This window comes from Octodon degus, unplaced genomic scaffold (genome assembly GCF_000260255.1).
Source record: "Octodon degus isolate 3935 unplaced genomic scaffold, OctDeg1.0 scaffold00041, whole genome shotgun sequence".
NCBI classification, from domain to species: Eukaryota; Metazoa; Chordata; class Mammalia; order Rodentia; family Octodontidae; genus Octodon; species Octodon degus.
In genome coordinates, this window is record NW_004524617.1 from 2,563,745 (window position 1) to 2,580,665 (window position 16,921).

Consider the following 16,921-nt stretch of genomic DNA (forward strand, 5'->3'; position numbering starts at 1 on the left):
TATATATATAATCAGCAAATTGCCCTGCACCGGCAGTTTGAAGGTTGGATTTCTGGTACAGTAATGAAAATCATTACCAAAAATCTTGCAAGGAACCATCATTTCTCTATGAATTTCTTTTTCAATTTTATACTTCCCTAAAGCTTCCATATGATTAAGAAGAATCAATAAGCTAATAGTTTCTTTCCTCTTGAAATATGTGTGGGAAATTATTAAACACTTCAAAGCATACAAAAAAAGTGTATTCTATATCACTAATAGAGCATGGGTAGTAATAGGCTACTTTTCCCAAGAGCTGCTGTATTATATAAATATTTAATGTAGTTCCCATGTCTTATAATGCTTTATGCTCTGATTGCACCATATTTTGCCTAGTTTCTCTTTACATTTTAACTTACTCCATGCTTAGAAATATAATGGGGCAATTTTGAAAATCCACTTCTTCACAAAAGCAATGAAAAGCCTAGCAAAAATTGTTAAAATTACCTTACTAAATTCTGGAAATTATCCAAAGGCTGGGAGCAATCTCTGAAATGCTGAACTTCACTAACAATAGCAAGACTTGGGCTCTTTAGATTGGTCTTTTCCCATCATTTTCTCCCAGTTCTACAATAGTCTTAAAACTCAGCAGCCTTGCAACCAGAGTAGCTATGAAAACTAGCTGCCTTTCAGTAATTACAGAAATTAGACAGGATTAGAGTTCCACAAAAAGTCCTATTGTATTCTCAGAGCATTGTGGCTGTTTAACTTATTTTTCAGCTTCCTAGAAGAAAAAAACTATAGGCAAATTCTTGTCATTTGACCCGATTTATAGTTAATTCTCCAGTCAATACCTTCCATTCCAGATTTTTATCTGAACCAATCAACAGCAGCTATTTAACATAAAGCTTCCCTGGACTGTGATGCTAGTTGATATAAGCATAGATCCACAGAAAAACCTGGTGAAGATCTGGAAAATAAGATACTTATAGTGTCACATCATACTTGTCAGTAAAGCTGTTATCAAAAAATAGTGTTATCCAGAATATATAAAAAAGGAATGCTTTTGAACTATTAATGGGGATGTTAATTAGGACAACCATTATAAACACTGTAGAGTTTCTAAAAAAAAACCTAAAAAGAGAATCAATTTATGATGCAGCTGGATATGATATCCACTGCTGGATATTCACCCTAAAGAATTGAAATTGGTATATGTAAAGGATGTCTGCATTCATGTTTTTCATAGTACTATTCACAATAATAGTACCCATCCATGAATGAATGGATAAACAATGTATGCCATGTATATGTAATAAAATATTGTGAAGCCTTTACAATGAAGAAAATTCTTTTGTTTGTGCCAGCATGGATGAACCTGGAGGACATTATGTAAAGTGAAATAATCCAGATACACAAAGCAAACACTGTATGATCTTGTATATTTAGATGTGAAAGCTAGATTCAAATTTGTAAACCTTGAGCATTCAGTGTGGATTACTAGAGGCTCAGGGCTCAAAGGGTAACAGCGGTGGTACAGGATTTCCACTGGAATATAATTTGAAGACCAATAATACAAAATGGTGCTTGTTGTTGCTAATATGTTGTATATGTTGGGATTGTTTATAAACAGGTTTTAAGTATTATCACTACAAAAATGTAATAAGCAGATATTTTTTCCATTGAAATATATGTATAGCCAAAACGTCACATTGTAACACACATTTATATAATCAATTTTCAATGAAAAATAAACATTTGTATTAATTTTCTTTTACTTCTATAGAATAATTCTATAAGCAAATTGGTCAAACAATGGCCGTGGCTGACACTGACAAAGGAACTACAAACTGCGGTACAGGGTTTCAGGATAAATCCTGAGGGGATTTGACTGACCTTGTCAGATACAAAAGTTACATTTCTTGTTATATAGGTCTTGCTTTATCTTGGTCTTAACCATCCAGAAGAAAAGTATAAAAATGAAATATAAAAAGTAAAGCCGTATTAATAGGCTGAGCTCTAAAAGGCTCAAGTCAACAACTTCTGACACTGCCAGTCCTATGGATAACCTACTATTATTATGCACTACTGGACTAGATTGGAATATTTTGCTGAATTCTTGCAGTACAATATTTAAATGACAATGGAATACCCTTCTCTGCCAAAACTAAAAAAAAAGGAGAATACAAATGCATGACCATTTTGTATCTGCATATTCAATATAATTAGGATAGATATACAGCTACTTTCTACACTCCCACCAACAGTGAAGAAGGGTTCTTTTTTCCCACAGCCTCTCCAATATTTGTTATTGGTTGCCTTCTTGATGTTGGCCATTTTTTGTGGGATGAGATCACATCTCAGTGTTGTTTTCATTTGTATTTCTCAAATGACCAATGATGATGAACATTTTTTATACATTTATTTCTCATTTGTATTTTATTCATGTGAGAGGTGTATGTTCATCTGAAGCCCCAATTTAGAAGGGATCTTTGAATTTGGGGAGCCTGATTTTTTAAAAAATTCTTTATGTGTTCTAGATGCAACTCCTTGTCAGAGGGACAGTTGGCTTAGTATTTTTCCAATTGGTTTGTTGTCTTTTTTACTCTGTTAATGTTTTCTTTTGACATACAGAAACTTTTCAAAAAACTGAGCTCACTCACACGCCAGACCTGCACTCTGGGTCGAATGAGGATCTGATGGGCCCCGGGTTGTCTCACTCACGTGCTGGGCCTGCACTCAGAGATCCCAACTGTATATTCTTTGAAGTATTTTCCATGCAGTTTGATTTTTGTTCATGTTCTCTCTACCTACCCCTATGGCTTTAAACTGTCTACCTAATTTTTCCTCTAGAAGATTGTTTCTGTTTTAATATTTAAATATTTGATCCATTTTGACTGCAGTTTAGTGCATGGTGAGAGACATAGGTCTAATTTTTACCTTTAGCACATGGAAAATCAGTTTTTCCAGCACCATTTATCTTTCTTCCAGTGACCATGTTTGGCTCCTCTATCAAAGATTAGGCAACTAAGTGTGTACATAGTTTTGTCTGCATCTTTTAATCTGTTCCATTGATCCTCAGTCTGTTTTTTTTTAATTTTTTATTTTTGGGTGGAACTGGGGATTGAACTCAGGCCCTTGAGCTTGCCAGGGAAGCACTTATTCCACTGAGCTATCTCCCTGCCCCCCCCCCGTCTGTTTTTACACCAATACCATTTTTTTTTTTTTTTGCAGAACTGGGGATTGAACTCAGGCCCTTGCCAGGGAAGCACTTATTCTACTGAAGTGTCTCCCCAGCCCACCAGTACCATTCTGAATTTATCACAGTATCCTTGTAGTATAATTTCAAGTCAGGGATTGTGATGTCTCCTGCCTTTCCCTTATTGCCCAGGATTGCTTTTGCTATTCTAGGTCTCTTCCGGTTCAAGATGAATTTTAGGAATGTTTTCTCTAGATCTGTGAGGTATAGTAATGGTATTTTAATCAGGATTGCATTGAATCTGCATACCAATATTGAGAGTGTGGCCATTTTCACAATGTTGGCTCATCCTATCCATGATCAAGGAATCTTTGCATTTTCTGAAATATGCAGGGCCAGGGAGATAGCTCAGTAGAATGAGTACTTGCATGGCAAGCACAGGGTCCTGAATTAAATCCCCAGTACCACAAAAAAAGAAAGAGAGAAAGAAAGGAAAGAAAAGAAATCCTTTAGATCACTTTTCACAGAGTACTGTAATTTTCACTGTATAAATCATTTACTTCCTTTGTGAGATTCATGCCTAAGTTTTTCATTTTTTTGGATATTATTTTGAAAGATATAATTTCCCTAATTTCTTTCTCAATGTGTTTGTTGTTTGTGTACATAAATGCTATTGCTTTTTGAATGTTGAATTTGTATCCAGCTATGCTACTGAATTTGGTTATTAAATATGAAAGCCTCTTGGTGGACTGTTTGCAGTCTTCTATGTAGATTATCATACCATCTGCAAATAATGATAATTTCATTTCTTCTTTTCCAATAATTATTCCTTTTATTTATCTTTCTTATGTAATCTCTCTCTCTCTCTCTCTCTCTCTCTCTCTCTCTCTCTCTCTCTCAACCAAGGATTGAACTCAGGCCCTTGTGCTTGCCAGGCAAGCAGTCATTCCACTGAGCTATCTCCCCAGCCCCTTTCTTGTGTAATTTCTAGGGCTAATGTTTCTATAATTATATTGAATAGGAGTGGGGATAGCTGACATCTTTGTCTTGTTCCTGACTTAAAGTGAAGGCTTTCAGGTTTTGTTCATTTAGTACAATGTTAGCTGTGCAGGACTTTGCTTTGCCATAGATGGCTTTTATAAGGTTCAGGTAAACAACATCTATTATGATTTTCTGTAGGGATTTTATCATGAATGAGTGTTGTACTTTGTCAAAAGCTTTTTTTTATTCTATTAATGTGATCATGTGATTTTTGGCTTTGGCTCTGTTGATGTGGGGTACATTTAGGGATTTGCATATATTGAACCATCCCTGAATTCCTGGCATAAATACCAATTTATCATGGTGTGTAATTTTCTTGATAATTTGCTGCATTCTGTTTGCAAGTATTTTGTTGTAGATTTTTACGTGTATGTTCATTAGGGAGATTGATCTGTAGTTGTCCTTTTCGGTTGGGAGTTTCTCTGGATTTGGTATCAGAGTAATACTTGACTCCAGTAATGTGTTTGGGAAAATTGTTTAACTCTGTGAAGAGTTTGAAAGAAGTTAGTGTTAAACCTTCTCTAAATTTCTTGTAGAAGTCATCTGTAAATCCATCAGGACCGGGGCTTTTCTTTATTGGTAAATTTTTTATTATATTTTCAATTTTGTTCACTGATATTGGTTATTCAGAATATTTATATCCTTTTGATTCTGCTTGGTAATTCATGAGTATTTAGGAATATGTCCTTTTCTTCTGTAATTTCATCCTATGAGAGTAAAGATTTTGGAAGTAGGTATTGAATTTCTGTAGGTGCTGTAGTGATTTCACCTTTTTATTTCCTTATTGCTTGAATTTAAATATTTTCTTTCCTTTTCTAATAATGTTGCCTAGGGTTTTATCAATTTTATTTATTTTGTATTGTTTTCTTCATCTCCATTTCATTAATTTCTGCTTTGATTTTTTTAAAAAGTTTTTAAATTCTTTCTGCTCTCATCTTTATAATTTTGTGTCTTCTTTGAGCTTTGGGCTTGACTTGCTCTTCTTTCTCTAGGAGCTTAACTTTTAGCATAAGTCAAATTTATTTGGGCTCATTCTGTTTTCATAAGGTAAGAATTTACCACTGTGAACTCGCCTCTTAAGACAGCTTTCACTGCATCCCACATGTTCCAGTAAGTTATATCTGCATTTTCATTTGATTGTAAATATTATTTAATTTCTGCTTTAATTTCATCAGTGACCCACTGATTTTTCAGGAGCATGTTATGTAATTTTCATATGTTTATGTAGTTTTGCTGATTTTTTGCCTAGTTGATCTCTCTCTCTTTGTGACAGTGGAGTGTTAAACATCTCCATTACAGTTGTATTATTGCTTGTTCGATTTTTCATATCTGTTAAAATTTGTCTTATATAGTTGAGTGTTCTTACATTGGTACATATATATTTATGATATCACTTCCTCTTGCTGTTTTCCCTGCCAAGTATGTAGTCACCATCTTTATCACTTTTGATGATTCTTGGTTTGAAGTTAATATTTTCAGCAGCCAGAACAGCTACCCCTGCTTTTTTCTGGATTCCTGTAACATTGAGTATTATTGTTCATCCTTATACATTCAATGTATGAATTTCCTTTTCCGTTAAATGTGTTTCTTGTATACAGCATATTTCTTGGTTTTGTTTCTTGATCCATTCTGCCAGTCTGCTTCTTTTGATTGCTGAATTAAGTCCATTTACATTGATGGCTATAACTGATATGTATTAACTTATCTTTGTCATGTTATTTCCCTGCTGTAGGTTTCCTACCTGCTCCTCTGTTTAATTGCTTGTTTTGTTTAGTGGTTCTTTTCTCCTGTTGTTCTTGAAGCTGTGGTTGTTTCTGTCTCTTTCTAGAATACCTATCAGTACTCTTTGTAGGGTTGGTTTGGTGGTCAAAAATTTCATCAGTTGTTCTTTATCATGGAATTATTTTATCTCTTCATTAAATTTGATAGATAGTTTTTCAGAGTACATCAATCTGGGTGGGAAGTTGTTTTCTTTCAAGGCCTGAAATGCCTCACTGGAAGCCTTTCTTGATTTGAGGATTTGTGTTGAGAAATATTCTGTGATTCTGCTGAGCTTTCTATTATAGATGATCTGTTTCTTTTTTTTAATAGCTGTTAATATTATGTTCCTTTGCTGAGTTTCTGGGATCTTGATTATTATGTGTGTAGATATAGATTTATTTTGATTATAGCTATTTGGGATTAAATTTGCCTCACTAATCTGTATAACAGATTCTTTTCTTATGCTTTGGAAATCTGCTACTACTGTAATCTTTTTATCTCATTTGTGCTGAATCCTTTTCTGTTGACACCTATTAATCTTATATTATTTTTCTTTACATCATCTTGTAGCTGTTGAATTGCTATTTCCTTATTCCTTGTTATTTTTGAGAGCTTTCCTTTTGCATCCACTAGCTACAATGCTGTCTTTGAGGGCTGAAAATCTATCTTCACTTTTATTCAAGTGCTTTTGCCAGCTTTCAGTAGAATTCTCAATGTCCTGGATATCTGTTTGAATCTCTTTTATACATTCTAATTCTTTGCTATGTTGTTCCTTCAATGTTTCCATCAGTTTTCTAATCTCCTCTATTTTCTTTTATCTGTGTCTTCTTTAGAAGTGCTGAGCAATTCTTTCATGATTATTGTCATTTCTTTTATTACATGAGTGATTATTTCTGATCTCATTTCTTCTATAGCCTGGTGCAATTGTTTCTTTACATTAGTTTTTATCCTTTCAAAAATTTCACGTATGTGACTTCCAAGTTGTTCTATGTCCTTGTCTCTTGGTCTGGTTCTGGGTAGGCTGCAGGTCTGAGTTTGCTTTTTACTCCTTTGTTTTATCATTTTTGAAGTTTACAATGTTCACCCTGACTCAACACCAGTGATGGAGGGGATGGGCCATCAAGGTTTCTGTGTCAGTGGGGGAGCAGGCTGGGCTCACCAAAGATCCTGCTCTGTGGAGTTCTTGGGTGGCTTCCACCAAGGTGTGGGGGAGGTAAAGCACAGCTAAGGAAGGCTCCAAGGATGATGGGGGACATTCCCAAGCTTGGAAAGGCCCTTTCCATGGTAGGGGAACTAGGTAGGTCTCACTTAGTCTTCTGTGACCTTGGGGGAAGGGGAAGATAGAAGATCAACAAAACTTCCAAGCAGATAGTTGGCATGGGCCTGACTGACCAAATTTCAACAGCTGTCTCTGAAAAACATTATAAGAGACCACTTTATACACCGCAGGATGACTAAAATAAAACTTGATAATAACAAGTGTTGATAAGAGTGTAAGATATTTGGAACCCTCATACATTATTAGTGGAACTTTGAAATGGTGATAGCATTTTGTAAAAATGTCAATTCCTAGACAGAAAATATCAGTTACTTAATAACATAACCATATACATTCTATTGCAATTATATATTCAAAAAATTTAAAAATACGTACACACAAAACATTTACACAGATTTCTACAGTAGCATTGACAATAGCCAAAAGTAGAATCAACTCAAATGTCTACTACCTAATAAATAAAACATGATACATACAACAAAGTAATATTATTCATCAGTAGACATGAAGTACTGATATATGCTGTAACATAGATAAACCTCAAAAACAAGTGACATATCCCAGTCATAAAAGACCACATATTGTATGAGTTCACTTATGTGAAATGTTTTGTAAGGGCTAGAAGGGGAGAATTGTTGGTGGAAACTAGCTTAATGGCACTGGCCTTCTTTTTCTGAAGTAAAGGAAGTGTTCCAAAATTGGCTTCCACAATTGTATTGAAATACTGCAAACCACTAAAATATATACTTTAAGTGGGTGGATTCAGTAATGTGTTTTATATATCAACAAACTGCTTTTAAAAATACTAGATCATCATTAAGACTATAGATACTTTTTTGTTAAACTGTAGATGTATAATATGCTGACATGAGATAGGTACTACATGTTTGTGAACAATAATGCAGTATACCACCAATGGCTCATGAGATTTGAAAAGTCACTGAGAAAAAAATGCTATTTCTGGAGATCTGACCTCTAGCATTCTCTCTGGAGTCATTTCCACCCAACCATTTCCATACCCTCTCAACCAGCCTTCTCTTCGGTGCCTGGGGTAGCTGGATGATTTGTTAATTACAACACTGCTTAATCCTTTTAATAAAGTCAGCAAATTAAAGACAGAGCCCAGATAAAGGGAATGCTTTCCAAAATGTCATAATGAAATTAAGGTAATGAAGCACTTGGAGGCCTCTCCTCCCTTTCTTTTGGTATAAAACTTATTCCAAGGAAGCTGGAAGAGAAATGGGGCCTGAAAGTAAAGAAGGAGAAAAATAAATTGTATGCCATTAGTTTAATTATAAAAATTCATTACATGAAGCCATGTAAGACAGAAAATAATGGAACTCTAATGGGTTGGCCGATAACACATTTACTAGCCTGCTCTAAGCTTGTAGTCATGTTGAAAGGACAAAAAAAAAACAACAATGCTGGTATATAGTCCTCAGAGCTATTGAAAAGATTAATCATTTCCAGTAAACTGGAAAATGAGAGCCATTTTCTTAAATAGTATCCCCTGTATAGAGTGTTACATTGTGAAACAATTGTTTGGTTAAGTCAAAGGTTTAATAGATGAGTCTTAGAGTTAATGGTCAGAGGCTTTACTTTTCACAAAGCTTCCTTACAGATATTTTAACATTTCTATTATAAATCCAGAAAGTTTTATAGATCATTTTAATTTACAGAAAGAATAAAGAAACTGTGTTACTTTTTTCAATAAGGATTTATAGAACATTAATTCATACTTAGGGCTAAATTGTTTACTGATTTTTTAATAAACCAAATGTGTATTTTTTGTGTTGTCTTTGTTTGGAAACCTCTTACTTTGCTATACACCATAATTTTCCAATCATGTTATAGTCATCCAAAAGATTATTTTATATTATTCAAAGTTTAGTTATAATAGGCCCAATTATTTTCCTTAAGTTCCTGTAAATAGAAGCATATCTTCTCCAGTTGAGGTGAACCCTGAATTGAATGTCCAGAAACCTGCGCTTTTGTAATGATTTTTTTCACTAACTAGGTTACCTTGAACATTTTACTTTTGTGTTGTCATGTGGACAGCTAAGGGCAAATGTTATGGTTGGTGCCTAGATGTCCCCCTAAAGCCTCATGAGGTCTTAGGGCTTTTTTCAGAGGTGGCTGAATCTAGACAGTATATGCTTGGATTGAGGGTGTATGATTAGTGAATCACTCCACTGACTGGTTTATCCTAATTCTTACTAGAATGAAGGGTGTGAGTGCTAAATCTTCCCTAGGATGGGTAGAATGCACAAAATAGAAGGGACAGAAACAGTCTTATCTAAACCCTCCACCCCATACTTCAACACTCCCCCCGCCGCCATTCCTTTTGCTGTCTTCCACTACAAAGAACTGTTGTGTCTCTATCATGTGTCACCCTGCCTCAGAACCAACTGATGATTAACTGAAACCCCTACAAATCAAGGGGCTAGATATGCCTTTTCCCCTTTAACTTTAGGTGTTGAGTATTTTATCTCAGCAATGACAGAAAAGTGACTAAGACAGACAGCATTTGAGAAACTGCATTCAATAAAGAAAGAACAAAAGATGAAAGTGGAAGCATAGGCATGGGTAATGCACTTGAGGTCCTAATCCAAGCAGAGGTTTTGATTTTGTCGTGTATGTATTAGAACCCCAATGAAAGCTTTTATACAGAGAAGCCAGCTACAGGGATCCATTTGCATTGCAAAAAGACCTCTTAAACAGTTGTATGCAGATAAAGGGAGAGACTCAATAAAAATGTTATTGCAGAATCTAAGTAAGAGGTCGTGGAGACCTACATTTAAATAGTAGTAATGTAGAAGATTTGGATATAATGGAAAATTATGACTCACCCTTTTTAAAATTATGCTCCCTTCCTCCTCCTCCTCCTCCTCCTCCTCCTCCTCTTCCTAAATAGTTTATAATCAGAAGTTAATAGAAGCCTGAGTCAGAGTCTTAGAGAAGAGGAATATTTGGGGGAAAGCAAAACAAAGGGGGAGGGAAGAACTATGCAAAAAAATAGAGGATGTCTACAGAAAGTCAAGAAAGAAAAGAACTTTTAAAAAAACAAAGTAGTCAACAACACCAGTTGCCACAAATAAATCAGGTATACGAAAACCTATTTTTTCCACATGCATTGGCCATTGCTAATTGGTTCAGTTACTGCTTTTCACAAAATTGCTACAATACACAACCTCAGAATGTTAGTGGAATACAATAGGCACTACCTTCTCATAGGTTTACAACTGGAGTGGGTGATTCTTCATGCATTAGGTTGACTGGGGGGGGTCTATTGGACTGCACTCATCTTCCTCCAGGGCATGTTTGTTTAGGATGGGGAAGTGTCATTCTATTAGCTTCTCATTAGGATTAATCAAAGCAAATCATATGGCCAAGCACAGTTTTAAGGGCTACAAAGTAAATTCAACCTTTTGTAGGAAAAGCTTCAAGTTACCTAGCTAAGGGTATGAATATAGGGAGAAACAAAGAATTAAGGGCAATAATTTAATTTCCTTTAGTGACTCCTGCCACAGTTCTGTAATGGTGATAGCAGGAGCATGGTTTGGAAGAATTCTAGAGTGGGAAAAATGTAATCAAGTTGAGGCAAAAAGTGAAAATTTGCCTTCTGAAGTGTGTGGCTATGAAAGGAATGAAAGTGATGGAGTCCAGGTTCTTGTTTTTTAAAGATGAGAAAGAGGCACATATCTGAAGGCTGTGAAGGACCTTGCAGAGAGTCAAGAAGTTGGAACACAGAAAGAGAGAAGTACATGGAGGAGGATCCCAGAATAGATAGGTGTCCAGATGGTGAAGCCACCTTCCAATAGCAGAAGAGTTGATTCTTCCTCTGAGACTAGAGACAAGCATGCAAGATGTGAAGTCTGATACTTTGTATAATTTGTAATTGATACATGGAATTACCCATGTGTAATTATAGGGGAGGTCATTTGCTGTGATATTTCTGTTAGTATAATCAAAGTTCAGTCTAGAAACCAAACTAGATATTTAAAACAGAGAGAATTTAATATAAAAAGCTATTTTGATAGGTAAGGAAGGAGCTGAAAAATTCAACAGGAGATAACTGGAAGTTTAACAACTTGAGGAAGCTGTTACCACTTCGAAGCATAGAGGGATCAAGTGTTACCAACACCAGGAAACCACAGCCATCTGGTGCTCATTCAGACACTGTGGGGACTGCAGAGCAGGTGCTGAAACTACTACAGCAAGGGATTGTCCACTTGGAGATAGGGACAGAAAGGAGATACTGCCCAAATGGAGTGCAGGAGAGATTTTTTAGCTCTGTTCTTTCTCTTGCTCTTCAGAAGTCTTCTGCCAGTGTTTCTCATTGGCTTCACTCAACATGAAGCTCTCTCACAGGAGATCCTAGGGAATTTTGACTCCTCCAGGAGTTAGTCCATCTATAACTGAGTACAGTAGGAAATGGTCAGAGAATGGAGCTAAGAGTTTCTAAGCTCTTGCATTTCAGCTCACAGTGCTAAAAGTTTCCAAGAACCCCTTAGTGAATAAATGTAACACTTACATCCATGACCAAGTCATAGAAATCCAATATGTAGAACTTTTCACCCTTAAATATGTCACAATCCTGTTTTATAATTTTGCAAGCAATTAGACTTTGGTTTTGGCATCTCACAACGTGCCAGAGGCATAAGCAGAGTAAGCCTGTCCTATTTTTCAGATGACAAAACTGGACTCCCGAAGTTAATGACTTCTTTAAGGTTCAAACTGCAGGACAATGGCCAAACAAGGCCTCCTGGGAACTTACCTTTTGTTCATGCTCATAGTTTTTCATGAAGCTCCTCTGAGACAGTCATTAAAATTTTTTGAATCTAGTTCACCCAGAACAAATGTTTATTTTCCTTGTAGGTGAATATCCCAAAACACATTTAATAAGAAAATTAACATAATACTCAGTGTTAAAACATTAATTATAGGTCCATGTATGCACTTTTATCTTCTAAATTAAAGGGAAAGTTTGAGAGCTGCTGCAATGTCTATAAAACAGCAAACTCCTTAGTTCGAGAAGGGGAGTGTCTGAAGAAGACTATAGGTGTGATTCATTAAAAGTAGTAGTAACTGTAGCAGTAGTGATGATGATGGTGGAAATGATAGTTATTATATTTAATTCTTAGATTTTGCCTAACACATTTGCATTTTCCCTGAATTTTCTAACTTAGTGCTCATTATCTCCACTTAACAAAGGAAGAAACTCATGCATCGGCAATTAACTTTCCCATTTGTCATATGACTACTAAATGATTAAGTCAAGATTCAAAACCACCAGCTTCATTCTATTGTTTAGACTTTTAACCACTTTCTTCTCTTCCCCTCTTTTCTCTTTTGCATCGTCAGTACACCTAGAGAGAGTTCCTGCAAATAAAACAATGAAATGAGGGAAACATGAAAGTAAAAAAATCTTGAGTTTCCCTTGGGCTGTTTTATAATCTAAAACCATTTTTCTATCTAAAATACTGTGCATAAGTACTATGTCCATATTGTGGCAGCATCCAATTAGGTTTGAATATGAAATCTCTCTTTTTTGGTTGGAGATACAATCTTTGGTGTGTTTGGCACTTTATAGTCTTTATAGAAAACACACACACATATACCTACAAAGTCATCTTCTTTATAGGCTAGTGGTCATAATGCTTTCAATTTCTTCACACATCATGATCACCTCACAAACAATTCCCTATAGCATACATGATTTTAAATGGAATCCAGCAAGATAAAAGGGTGGTGTGAAGTCTGTTGTAGTTTTGAATTTACACTCCTTCTGAGATCAGTAGTAAATTTCACAGTGGTAGGAAAACTCAAGCCAAGGTCATGTTTTCTAGTGTGAATGACACTTCAACAAAACTCAAGGTGATCAATGCACTACCTTTGGAGGAAGAGAAACCAGTGTTTTCTATGACCATGGTTAAGTAGACAGAAAAAGAAAGCTGTGATTGTGAACCTTGTGTATAGATAAGGGCTATAATGTTGACAAGGTCAGTGAAAGCTTTTCTTTTTAATCTTATATCTATTCTCACAAAACCTGGGCAGTATCCATTAGTGTTTGTTGCAAAATTTTTTAGATAAAAAATTTAGCTTTTACTGTGCATGTAATTTTAGAGAAAATTAGATGGCAAAAACTCTGGTTTAAAGTTAAACATTGCTCTTTTACTATCCTTTTACTATAAAGTCATTTAACTCTACTTTGCTTTTTTTTTTCAGGGGTTTTGGAAAATCATAGCATACTTTGCAGGTTATATTTTCAGGTATTTTATGAGCAATAAATTATTTTAGGCTCACTGTAACATCCTGTATTTTTGTTGTTGTCAGCAACTTTCTTGAGGTATAATTTGTAAATGGAAAAATACATATTTCATGAACATAATTTGATGGTTTTGAAAGTATACTTATAACCACAAAACCATTCAGAGGTTGTATCCTCTTATATCTATACTTTCCATAAGCAACCATGAGTGAGGAGGAGTTTACAAGATTATTTAACTTGCTTACCTAAAGTCCACTATTTTAATTATACATTCATTACAAGTTTTATATTCTACATTTATAAGCCTATACATTTATCTTGTGATGTTGGTTCATCACAAGTATTTGTTTAACAGTAGAATCATCCTTACAAAGGAATTGTCTTCAAAAGTCGTAACAAGGGATTGTTCTTGTTTTGGTAATGTTTAAGCTGTGAATTAGAAAACCAATAGATGATAGATACACTCATCTTTTACAGTACAAATACCATCTTCCAGAGAATAAGGACCACATGACTGTTTAAATTTTAGCTTATATTGCTGTTATCATATTAGATTTGACTTAAGTGGAGAGAGGAAGAGAATTGCTTTGCAGGAACAGCAAATATGCTGTGTAATTAGAGATTCTCTACTGCTTCCATAGCAAATGTTAGTCTGTTGAACTTAGTTTCTTGGTAACTGGTAATCTGGGTTATTTGCTATATGTAGTACACATTATTATTTAGTTTGATTTTAGTATAGGATATATTTGTTGACTAAGAAATGCCAGATTATATTTTTTTAAGGAACAGGAGTTCAAACACAAGAAATTATGTTAAAAGTATCAGTGTTTGATCTTTATTTTCTAAACATACTAGCACAAAACAAAATTTACTGAAACATACATGATTCTTCTTTGCAGAAACGTCAGTTACTTTTAAATTATTCTCTTCCATTTTGTTATGAACTCTATCTGGGTACTTCCCTCCAAGCCTATTAGGTGGGGCTATGGGAAGGTGACTGGATTGTAAGTGTGTGATACTCATTACTGGATTAGTTCACTGATAGCTTTATAGCTGGGTATGTTGTTGGGACAGGAAGGCTGCTGGGAAAAGCTGGGTTACTGTGGGTGTGGCTTGGAAGGGTCTCTGTCCCTCCTCTTCCATTGATCCCTGACTGCTTCACATCTGCCACACCATGAACAGTTTCTCCTCCGCCATGCTGCTCTGCCTTAGAACCAGTGGACTATGAACTGAAACTTCTCCTTTAACTTGTGGATGCTGGGTTTTTTGTCCCAGCAACAAGAAAGTAACAAAGATACCTTTCTTAATTACAAAACTGCATTCTATTTTGCACATAAACAAATTGTGGTCTTTTTGCAGTGATTATTGTCCACATTTTCTATGTAATAGGATGTTGGATGAAGGTCCTATGGTCTTTTATATTCCTTCATTAAATATTGAAATTGTTTGGGACTTTTGTGCTTTCCTCTTTTGGTTAAGGAAGAACATTATTGCTATAGTATGTCTTCCTTTGAATATTTTATCAGGATAAAGCACAAGTAGCATTACTAGGTCAGTGGGGATAAGCACTTCTATCTATTGCCAAATTGTTTTTGATAGACATTATTCCCAGGAATAGTAGAAGTATGTGCTAATCTTATCTCTTTCTTACTTTGGGCTTTATTTGTTAATTTAATTGGTGCCAGTTGTACCTTCATGATTTAATACATTTTCATTTAAACAGTTAACTTTGTTCTTTTTTGTGAAATTACTTTATCATTTATGTTTTTTAAATTCTCCCTTCTTATTTCTCTGACCAGGTATCAGTGGCTTAGCCCGCCATACTGAATATGAAAGAGAACCTTACTTTGTAATTATCGAATTGTTTAGAAACCATTCCAGATATAGCTATCATTAGCTGGCTTCTTTCTTTGAAATATGACAAAGTGATGAAATGGCTAGTTTGATAAAATTTGGTCAAAGACAAAGAATAAACCATAGCTGTTTTGGTGTTACAAGATTTTTATATTTTTTATTTAGGATTTTTAAAAATACTATATTATCCTTCAGAAAATTTCATAACAAATACTGTCCTTTTGTTGTTCATTATTTTCTATATGCAACTTTAGTTGAATGCCAGTAGATGGCACTAATTACATAAACAATTCAACAAGTTAATGAAAGGAGGAGAAATGCATAATTTTTTTTCTTCTGTTCAAATTTTGTAGCATGTCACATAATTGACAATTATATAGGAGCTTGTTTTTTATAGTCTTCTCTCACCTATGATAAAAACAATTAAGCTTACTTTATTCCCAATTAATTCCCCTTTAATTGAACTACCTGAAATTGATTATTGCTCAAGGTGCTACATTGGAAAAGTTTTGTCATGGAAAATGCTAACGTATACCGTCATGGTTGACTAAATCACATAGTAGGTTAAAAGCAATCTTGTAGGCATATTCTAACCTGAGAATTCAGAAGCTATTACTAAAGCATTTGCAGAAACCCCAGCTAGAGATTTCAGAGGAAACTTGCCATTCATTTTCTCTCTCATCCACATCTGTAGCAATTGGCCAAAGACCTCCGCCAGTGGCAGATAAATGTAGATGTGGCAAATGACTTGGCACTGAAACTTCTCCGGGATTACTCTGCAGATGACACAAGAAAGGTGCACATGATAACAGAGAACATTAATGCCTCCTGGGGAAACATCCATAAAAGGTAAGAATTACAATGTTTCTAAAACTGTTATTGGCTATAATGAAGGCGTAGTCAAACCAGATGGTTAATGCAGGTTTGCTTTGCCAATCCTACTGTTGGAGATTGGAAGGATCCAACAAGATGAGTTCCAACATAACTCACAGGCTTGGCTCAGGCTATTGTTTTAATGAGGAGGAACCTGAAATCTAGTGAAATGAACTGATTTACCCACAGTCACAAAGGTAGTGACAGACCAAGAGGTTTAAAAAAAAGCACAAGACAATGGTTTGCAGCAAGAAGAACCAATCATCAGTGTGCTCTGAAGGCTCTATTGAAAGAAATACCTTTCTGTCCTATCATGGTACATGCTGCCTCAACCTTAATCTGAACAAAGAAGTAATTTTGAGCTTGTAGTGTAATTACAGCTGCCCATGGTTCCCCTATTATGTGTCACTCTACATGGCCAATGGGAAAATCCAGGTAGGTAATGTGAGTCATAGCTTCATTTCCCATTCTTTAGCTGTGGAAATTAATAATTCTTACACACCCTTCTCAAAATGTATCTTAATTTCTTACTATCTTTAAACCCTTGCATTTATTCCAATTATATATATTTGAGTTATATAACTGTTTCATGATTGTCCTGCAATTTAGTCTGAACTTTATTTTTTTTTATTGACATCAGTTATTTTTATTTTAAAGAAAGAAA

The 16,921-nt window shown here is 35.1% G+C and overlaps 1 protein-coding gene across 3 annotated transcripts in view; it reads left to right on the forward strand.

Moving 5' to 3' along the window:
* Positions 1 to 16,921, forward strand: part of Dmd (dystrophin) — a 1,613,500-nt gene that overhangs the window by 955,609 nt on the left and 640,970 nt on the right. For all 3 annotated transcript variants that reach the window (XM_023715436.1, XM_023715435.1, XM_023715434.1), the window contains exon 35: positions 16,079 to 16,233. In XM_023715436.1, coding sequence (XP_023571204.1) covers positions 16,079 to 16,233 — 155 coding nt within the window. The remainder of the gene's footprint in view (positions 1 to 16,078; positions 16,234 to 16,921) is intronic.